We start from the raw sequence: 10,563 nt of genomic DNA on the forward strand, positions 1-10,563 counted from the left end.
TTCTCTGAGAAGTTCTTCCTCCATTTTTTAAAAGTGTTGGATATGCTAAGCATGTCCCTGTTGGTCTGTCTGAAGCTTGAGGCCTCCCAATCCCAAATTTTCGTAGAAAAGGAGCAAAGATTTAGAAGGTGTTCAATTGTTTCCTCATGAGAGCCACAAAGGTGACATATAGAGGGGCCAATGAAACCTTTCTTAAGAAGGTTTTCCCAAGTTAGGATTTTCCTTTGATGAACTAGCCAAATAAATAATTTTATTTTCATCCAATGAGGAGTTTGCCACAACTCCTGCCAGACTTTCTCAGCATTTACAAAGTTAACTCCTGTAATTGCATGTTTTGCCTCTTTGAGGTTATAGTTTCCTTCATTATTCTTTCCCCATCTTAATTGGTCATGTGAGGAGGAAACCAGAATCCTTCTTTGCTCTAAGTCCATTGCAAGAACTTCTGCCATGGCTTTCAGAGGGCTCTCTTCATTGTAACTTAGGTCCTTCCATTTCCTCCATTTTTCCTTATCCCTCCCCAGATCCCAGAAATATTTTACTAATAAAAGACCTTTGCTGTCTGTGTCTCTCTTGAGGGCTGCCAGTTCATTCCTATTTAGGATGGGTTCCTGTTGCCAGTTGTCCTCCCAGAAACGAGCCCGGTCCCCTGCTTGAATTTCCCAAAAACAGTGTTGTTGAACAATACCTTTGTTCTCCCACGCAAGGTTCCATATGTGTGAGCCCCTGATTTATCCTGTCATTCCAATGTGATCCTGTTCCTGCCAGTGCTTGGTGTACTTTTGTGTACAAATCTTGGTCATGGGGGCTCTCGGCTCCTTGATCCATTGCCACCAGAGCTTTGCTCCCAAAGCTTGACTCAGCATTTCCGGGTCATGTGGCCCCAAACCACCATGGCTTTTGGGCTTGTAGAGCTTGTCCTAGGCAACTAGAGCCCACTTATTTTTCTCTTGCCCTCTGCCCCACAAAAAGTTTCTTTGAATGTTTCTTATTTGCTGCTTAATCCCTTGAGGAGCAGGGATAGCTGCAAACATGAAAATGGGAATGTCTTGCAATACCGCTTGAGTGAGCACAAGTCGCCTTGCGAAGTTTAAAGCTCTGCAAGTCCAATTGCTTATTTTGTCCTGAAGTTTGTTTAAAATAGGTTCCCATATTTGCTTACACAGAGGTTTGTCTGTAAGAGGAATGCCAAGATATTTGGAAGGCAACTGGTCCCTTTGAAAACCAAGAATCCTGGTGATATTTCTCTGTATAGCAATATTAGTATTAAAGAAGAAAATATTAGATTTGTTTCGGCTTACCTTTGTGCTGCCATAGTGAAATCGTTTAAGATATCTTTGATTGCCTTTGCTTCCCTAACTGTGGGTATACCCTGCAACATAGTATCATCCACAAATTGTTGATGAGTGTTAGCCTCTCCATCTGTGGTGAGCTTGATCCCTTGAATTCTACCTTCAACATTTGCCAATTTGATTGCCCTACCAAGCCCTTCCATCATGAGGACAAAGAGGAAGGGGGAGAGCAGGTCGCCTTGTTTGAGCCCTCTAGAAGGAGTAAAAGTATTAGAGGGAGCTCCATTAAGCAGAATGGAGAAACTGGTCGAGGTGACTAGTGCCATAACCCATCTTATCCAGTTTTGGTCAAAGCCATAGGCTTTTAGAATGGCTCTAATGTAAGACCAGTTGAGTTTTTCATAGGCTTTTGCAAGGTCTAATTGAATGATCATACTTGCTTGCTTGTTGCTTTTGAGAGAGTGTACCACCTCATGTGCTTGGATGATGTTGTTCAGAATCTGTCTTCCTTCCACATAGCCTGTTTGCTCTTCTGAGATGAGAGAAGGTAGCAGTGGCTTGAGTCTATTGGCTATCACTTTGGAGATGATTTTATACACCACATTACATAAGGCGATGGGCCTAAACCCATCCGGGGTCATAGCATTTTCCTTTTTGGGGATTAAAGCTATAAAGGTCGCATTTAGTGCTTTCAAAACCTTTTTGTGTTGTCTTGAGTTTTCCACAACCTCGAGGATGTCCCGTTTGACTATATCCCAGTAAGCTTGGAAGAAATCAACATAGAAACCATCTGGGCCTGGTGCTTTTCCACTTTGCATTTCCTTGATCGCTTCACTGACCTCCTCTTCTGACACTGGCCTGTTTAGATTGTGGTTGTCCTCGTTGGTGACTAACTTGGGAATGTGCTGGGTGAACTTATCAATGAATCTAGATCTATCTTCCAATGGCTCTTTTGCAATGTTAGAGAAGCGTTGTACTAGGATTGGTTCCATGTCCTTGTGAGCGACAAGCTCAATACCTTGAGAATCCTTTAGATTTGTGATTCTGTTATGTGACCTGTGGGCCATAGTGGATTTGTGGAAGAACTTAGTGTTCCTTTCTCCCTCTTTTATCCATTGAATTCTGGATTTCTGTCTCCAAAATGTTTCCTCTTGTAAGCAATGTTCCTCCCATTCTTCCTGCAAAGAGTCAATTAGTTTTTGCCTTTCCTCATTGAAGCCCTCTGTGATGTTGATCTGATTGATTTCTTGGAGTTTTTGCTCAGTACTCATTCTGGCCTTGATGATATCACCAAATTCCTTTTTGTTCCAATCCTTAAGTTTGGATTTAATGTGTTTCAGTCTCTGCTAGAGCATGTACATATTAGTACACTAAATATTAAAATCCTCCTTCCACCATTTGGCAATGTTACTAGTGAATTTCAGCTGAGAGAGCTAGGCATTTTTGAATCTGAAAGGCCTATTTCTCGGAGTGCCCATAAAGGAAGTTTCTAGTTGAACTGGCCAATGATCCGAGCCACCAAAGGGCAGAATGGACGCTGTGATGGCTGATCCTGTAAGAAGGATATCCTCAGAAACAATAAACCTATCCAGTTTTGATGCCACTTTGGAAACTCCTCCTCTTTTGTTATTCCAAGTGAAGGTTCCATTTATAGTCTTGGTGTCCACTAGTCCCATGTTCAAGAGGAAATCTTGGAAGGCTTCAAAGTCTCTGCCAAGCTGTCTAGTGCCTCCTTTTTTTTCTGAGAGAGATCTTATCATATTGAAATCACCTGCAAGTATCCAGGGTATATTGGGATAACGTGCTCTAAGACCTTCCAAGGAGGTAAGAAGCTTGAGTTTATCTGCTTGTTGTTGAGGGCCATATACATTAGTTATCATGTAAGTCTCCTGGTCACCTATGGGACTACAAACCACAGAAAGATAGTTCTTGGATGCTTCAACATCCAGGATTCCCAGATTCTATGGATTCCACAACGTGAGAATCCCACCTGTAGAGTTATTAGCTTTAACTTCTAAATAATCATACTTGATTAACCATTTGTTATGAATTTCTCTTATTTTTTCCATTGAACACTTTGTCTCTTGAATAAAGACCATGTCTGGTTTTTCTTCTTTTATTCTATTACTAAGATTTCTCTATTTCCTTCTACTACCTAAACCTCTAATATTCCAGGTTGTAAGCTTCATTAAGAAAGGTTGGTAAAAGAATAGTTGGTAAGATCTTTCATCTTACCTGAGTTAATCAGTAGTTTCCCACATTCATTTAGCAGTTCATTCTGTCTTTTCCTTCCTCTTTTCCTCCCTGGGTTTTTTGGAGATAGTGTCTGTGGATTCTCCATCATTTTGACTCCACTCTACTCTTGGCTTTCGTGGTTTCTTTTGACACCAGTTCCCTTCGATTGTGCCCTCCATAGATAGAGTTGTTGGACTCGATCATAATCTTCTTTTGGCAATGAGTCCACTCCTTTGTTCTTTCCTTGTTCCAGAAATTGCTCGAGATCTAGATTTTCCTTGTCTAGAATCTCTTGCAGTTCGTGGTCCTCCGTACCTGCCTCACTTGGAGTCATCTCATGGTCCTTGCTGATCTCCATGCAGCTTTGTAGCTCCTCCGTCTGCTGGTTGTTCACTAGGATATCCTCCATTTTAGCTTCCATATCCTGCTCCTTAAGGACGTTCTCCTTGACCTGGACTGTCTCCATGCTCTCCTCCACTTCCTCTAGGATCTTGAAACTGTGGTTTCTTGTTTGTTTGTCTTCACTTTTTTTTCTTGTGTGATCGTTTACCCCCTTTCCTTTTGCCCCCAACTTTGGTAAAACCCTCATGATCGTTGTCCACAAAGGTTTTCCCATTGCTTTCCAAGTTGTTTGTAGGGCAGTCTCTGAATAGATGGCCATGTTCATGACATTTGCGGCATCTGAATGGTATGTGCTCATAGTCCACCGTTTGCACCCATTCTTCATCATATACCTCTAAGATTATGGCTTCCGGAAGGGCTCCAGATAGATCCATTTCCACACATATTCGGGCGAAGGAAGTATATTTACCTTTGAGAGTTGCCTCTGAAATTTTTAGAAAGTGCCCCAACTTGTTGCCTATGGTTTTCAAGGACTCTGGTTGCCAGTAGTCTAGAGGTAATAAGTATAGTCTGATCTAAAGCGGTACGGATGTGAATGTTTCACATTCTGGAATAAAATTCATCGTCCATGGCCGCATGTAGAGTCCTACCGCAACGTAGAAGTAAGATCCCCCTTCAAACACTTGATCTTTGTCCTCTAGGCTCGCAAACACCACCGTGAAGAAGCCCTTAGAACCCAGATGTAAATGTATTTCTCCCTTTGGCTTCCAATGGCTCCTAATCCAGATGTATAAAGCCCTCTCCGTTGGCCATAACCCCATGAACTTGCAGATGATTGCATGTTCTTTCATATGGTCCCTGTGCGCTTGAATCGCAGGATCACTCAAAATGACCCAGGGAATGATGCTTGATTTGGGTTTGCAAACTCCCGTAGTTCTTGTGGAAGTTGTTTTTCCGCTGCCACCTCCCTTCTCCTTTTCTTTACTTGTTTCCTGTTGATTCCCTTCTTGATCCTAGGATTCATTTCTTCCAACTGTCTCCTTGCCTCTTGCTTCTGAAATCTTTCCCGACGGTTTCTTGAAATGCTTCCCTCCTGCTTCCTTGCCTCCTTTTGTGACTACTTGACTGTAGGAGAGAGCTGTGCTCCCCCTGCGCATCTCGTCATGGAACCCTAATGCAAAAACCTAATGTTAACTTTGATCTGCGTTCAAGTTGCAAACAACTTCCTTAATTTTCCTCAGTAGCAATATAACCCAGTAGCAATATAACCCAGACTATAACTATTCTTATTAGTAATAAAAAATCATCATTAATTTCAATTCATGCCACTAACACTTTATATTCATGTTTTATCTTATTTGTATAAAATACAAATAAAACATATATTAACTAAAAAATAATAATTACAATACCAAATCTAACACAAATACCATTAGTAACTTAATTCCTTGAATCAAATTAAATTAAATACTCAAAATAAATAAAATAAGACAAACCAAAACCAAACCAACCAGCTGTGTACGTGATATTTTAAAAATTATTATTATATATAATAAATTAAAATTAATATATTTATTTTAATTTTAAATTATAAACTCTCTTTTCATAATAATAAAAATAATCTTATATATTTAAATATTTTGAACCTGTAACAATTTGACATTATAGTCGTTAGATATCATCTGTTCAGTCTTTGCTGAACTTTCCATGAAAGATAGACCTTTTTCTTTTGTACATGTTTCATGAAAGATACACCATTTTCTTTTGTACATGTTTCAGCTTCAGTTTGTTCATTTGAATTCAGCGATTATCGATGTTCATACTCGGCCTTTGTTTTTTAATGTTTTGTTTCTTAACTGATTTATCATCAGTGTTAATGCGGTATAGAATTTTTACATCTTTCATCTAAATATTTAATGCCACAAAGAATATCTATTAATCGTAGATTTCTAGTATTTTTGCTGTGTTTTTTTGGGTTAGGTTATTAAAATATGTTTGGGTATTGAATTTTTGATCACTTGAATACACAAGGGTTTGTCAATTGTGTCACCATTGATTAAAGAGAAAGATAATTATGTTAGCATCACAAATATTTAGAGAAAATGGTGGTGTTTAAAGATACTATTGATGGAACGTTACTCGTTCTCAAAGATTATTATCAATTAAATTTATATTTTTGAGACAGGTTTTCGGCTATAATCACATCAGAATTCATTTGTCGATGCATTTCAAACCAACAAGTGTAGTTTATTCATCACAGAAGCCTCAATTCAATAAATTTATATTTTATTATTTTTTTCTAACTAGGTTGAGTTGATGCTGGAGTTAGTTTGTCTATTGGATGGAAGAACCATCTATCTAGATGTTATCTCGAGAATTGTGCAAACCTCAAAAAATATTATATGGAATAACTATATACACATTAGTAAGATGCTATCACCAAGATTATACCAAACTGAAGATCTATTTGATAAAAGAATGATATACCCACCAAAAAAATATTTTAATTTAAATTATATATATATATATATATTAAAAACTAAATCTGATAAGTACAGTAATTGTTAATATATTTTTAAAATAATTTTCTTATTTCCAATTTCCAAAAAATAATTTGAAAAAATTATATACAAAATATATATATATATATTATCAAAAATTTACGAAAATATATATAAAATCATTTAAATTTTAAATATTTTATAAAGATTATATATTTACAAATAATTAAAAAATTCTTAATTGATTCCCTTCGTAAAAACAAATGGGAAAATCCAATTTCAAACTAGTGGCTATGGAAGTTAGCCCTCCTACGCCAACCGACGTGATATTGTATTATATGTCATACGCCCAGTTTAGTAAGTAAATCTACTTCATCTGTTCTTGCATGGTGAATAATATAATTTTCCATGCGAGGTTATTTTTCCCGTAGAAAAACGCAACATCTTTCATTATTAAAACAAAAGAGTTTACATGTTCCTGAGTCTTAACCTTTCTTGTTACCGCCAGTTGCAGGTAAAACAATGCATCAAGATACAATTTTCCATGCTAGTTATCCTTCGCTGGATGGTAATTGTTGTTCGGCGTTACACTACGCCCTTACAGGAATTGTGAGATGATTTTCTTTTCTGGGCAGCACAGAGTCATCCATGGGGAGAAGAATGCAAACACATTGAAACTTCAATAATTTCATATGGTTTTCTGCAGATAGGAATGTACTGTACTGTTTTCAGGGATACATCTGGAGAAATTTATATTTTCAGGACCAATCATGGATATTAAATTAAATGACCACGGGGCCTCTGATCTTGAATCACGGAATCAGTCATAACAACCATCAAGCAGCTACGTATAAGGATAATATCAGATGGAAGGAAACTTTTTGTAAATGTATAAATTATTTTCTGGTAAAATAAATTACGTTAACCATCTATTGAAAAACCCTGCAACACATTGCAGAAAGGAAGATAAGTAAAATTTATGGAGCGTTAGGCTTTAGACATAATACAATCACTTACTAGGACCAACCATTATTGCAAAAAAATAACAGATTGGACTTTTGTTGATCTAAACTTCGGACAACTAAAATCTGAACTCGATCAACAAAATTCTGCAGAATAGATCAGGTCCAGCTACAACAAGCCTTGAATCAAAAATTTTGAGACTTTTGATGTACATAAGTATTGCCAAGAGACTAGTAGGGAATGCTTTTTGAACTGGAACTGTTTACCAGAGACTTGAATCTCTTGGAAGACTCTCCTGATATGCATGGCATGTTAGCCCTCTTTATAATTCTCTCCATATTCAGATCCAAGCTCTGTTGAACCATGGTTTTAACAGCCCTCCTGTGTTCCTTCATCTCTTGAGTAATATTGATATCATTGTCTGGAAAGGCAACTCCGCTGTATTTATTCCATATTCTACCAGTATTGAATGGGCTTGAGAGAGCCATACTGACAGGTTGCCTGAGATATTGCAATATTCTTACTGATCTCTTCTGTGCAAGAGGAGTGCCTAACAAGGCCACCTCCAATAGCACAGGAACGATTCCTGCCTGCATCATAGCTTGTCTCTGATTCTTGCTCCGGTGTGCCAACACCATCAATATGTATGCAGCCTTCTCCTGGCATTTAAAAGTAGTGCTGTCGAATCCCAACACTTCGATCAAGCATTTGGGCATTGCTGGGGCACTACCCATGCTGGACCTACCGGTTTCTACCAGCACCAGGTTGGCCAAAATTGCAAGAGATCTCTCCACTGTTTCTGATGATTGCAGCATATTCAACAATGGCTGAATTCCTCCTTCCCTCACTATGCAATCAACATTCTCAAGACATGTGGACAGATTATAAAGAGCTGCCAGAGAAGCCACCCTTCCTTGCTTGTTGCCTTTTTCTAACATGCAGATTAATACAGGAAGTGCAGCAGAAGACCCAATTATTGATTTATTTATATTAAGAGCCGAAATAGCAAGCAGAGCAATGGCAATCATCTCATGCATTTTTATATCAGAATTATGAAAGAGCCTCCCCAGCTTCTCTACGCCTCCTGCTTCCACAAACAGAACTTTATTCCTGTCCATCACAAGCAAGAAAAGTTATTTTTCAAATGTATTCAATAAATAGACTGTATGTGCTAAACTGACTGACATACTTGTAGCTTCTATTGCAGAGCTGTATAAGAGCCTGTAGCGCAGCACTTCGATGTTTGTCAATGGCAGAATCCAACATAGTTACCAAGGGAGGAACTACACGTAGAGTTGCCAGGAATTTTTTCATCTCAGTATTGTTTTTAGCTGTTATTTCTATTAAGGAAGCCGCCTTGTATTTACTATCAACCGAACCGAAATGAATATGTTTTACAGCCTGCTGAACCTCCAATCCTCTTCTTCTACTCTCCGCTGCATCATCGATGACCTCTGGTTCAATCTCACACTTCTCATTTTCAAAAGAATCCATTGATTTCGATGGCATGATCTCCTCTAGTACACGTCTCTGCTTTTTACTGGGCTTCATTGGAAGATCATTTTCAAAAACTTCATGCTGTGTCACGGGAGTCCCGTTTTTGCAGTGAATGTTCTTCTTGATTCTTCTGATCAGAATAAGAAGGCAATCAAAGAATTTCAGCTTTGAGTAGGTCAGTCCCCCAAAAGCCATTAGAACCAGCAATGACTCTCTATTCGAGAATGCCTACTGTAAATCTCCTTCTCAGAGTTAGGAAAGAAATGTATATACAGTCCAACTAATCAGCTAGACTCCACAATTCAGATCTTACAATGACCGATCTGCCCAGCTCATGCAATCAACTACTCAAACAACATAACCTCTCGAGGCAAAAAAAATTATGGCTTGTTTAACTAATAGATTTTTTTCTCTTCATGTATAAAGTTAGTACCTTGAAAATCTCTTAAAACACTAGGATTGTCGATAATTTACTATTCAATTTGTAATATCAACAAATCTCTACCAATTTCTGGCCAAATCAAACCCAAAAATAAACCCAAAATACCTCAAAAACAGATAGACTAAGGCAGAAATTGGCCAGAGATCAGGAAACAGATACACGACGAAAACTCACAGAAATCTATGAGAGGCGTGTGGGAACGAGTAAGGAACTCATTGACACAGAATTCCAGAGTTGAAATGAAACGATGACGTATATATTGGGTCATGGGCCATATTCAGGTGCCGTGCCTACTTTTAAGGATCCTTGAGCGCTGATTTGTTTTCCCTCCTCCAACCAGAAGTATGATAATAAAGTACTTGCACGCTTGCATTGAGAATAAAATATATGATTATATCTCTACCATGTAGAGTGCCATGAGAGTAGTAGCCAGAGGAATAATAGTATTATTATTTGAAACAGATATGCCTCTCTGTATCAACCAATCTGGATATTTCCATTTCGCTTTTCCTCCTCTTTGACAATCAACCTGTCAGGTTTTTAATCTTATTTTTCTTCCTTTCCCATCTTTTGATATTTAATGTTTATTATTTTATCATCATCAAACAACTGCCTTTACTCCACCACGTTCTCATGATCACATGCGATTACTCAATCGCCACTAAATTGCATTTTCACTTTGGATGCAACTAGCCCATTAATATCCCTTACATTCTGTTATTGATTCTGTAAGGGACAAGTGAAGCTGGATTTTCACCACCAACTTGAAACAATGGCTCCACTTTCACAAGATAAAAGACAGGCCAGTTGACCATGACTAATTGATAAAGTACTCGACCATTGATTAAGAAATGCAGAAGATTTAAATATATCTTCCTCACTGGCTTTATAATTACTCATTCATCAATTAAAATGTTCATTGCGCTACCGTGATCATTACTTTGGATAAAATTAAAATGTTGATTGCGTTAACATGATCATTACTTTGGATAATTTTAGAAGTTTGTGATTAATTATTTTTATATGAAAAATGAATAGTTTAGTATATATAAGAACAAGTTAGAAAAATCTACAGGGAAGAAGAACTAAAGAAATTATTTTAATGTTTCTATGAAGCTAAAGATAGCCTATGGGACAGATTGCCTTTTCCTTCTTGATGTATTCAACTTTTTTTCTGTGAAGCTTTACAATAAATGCTCTCAGCTTGTGGACAAACCCCTGACTAAATAGATTATCCCAAAAGCTAGCTACTAGCATATCTGATATGCATAATTTTCCCATTGTCTTTTAAAAC

At 37.7% G+C, this 10,563-nt stretch overlaps 1 protein-coding gene across 1 annotated transcript; it reads right to left on the reverse strand.

The window, feature by feature from the left end:
- Window positions 1-7,560: 7,560 nt before the first annotated feature.
- On the reverse strand, window positions 7,561-8,448 carry LOC149187598 (U-box domain-containing protein 45-like). Its single transcript, XM_089409704.1, has one exon. It carries the CDS (start codon window positions 8,446-8,448, stop codon window positions 7,561-7,563), a length of 888 nt encoding a protein of 295 aa, XP_089265830.1.
- Between the last annotated feature and the right edge of the window lie 2,115 nt (window positions 8,449-10,563).

The sequence above is a fragment of the Pinus tabuliformis genome, chromosome 3_1 (assembly GCF_031772625.1).
Source record: "Pinus tabuliformis cultivar Carrire ecotype Pingquan chromosome 3_1, CPIR1, whole genome shotgun sequence".
In the NCBI taxonomy this organism is placed as follows: domain Eukaryota; kingdom Viridiplantae; phylum Streptophyta; class Pinopsida; order Pinales; family Pinaceae; genus Pinus; species Pinus tabuliformis.

Coding starts and splice junctions, on each gene's coding strand:
- LOC149187598 (XM_089409704.1), bottom strand. CDS start 8,448: ATGGACAGGAATAAAGTTCTGTTTGTGGAAGCAGGAGGCGTAGAGAAG.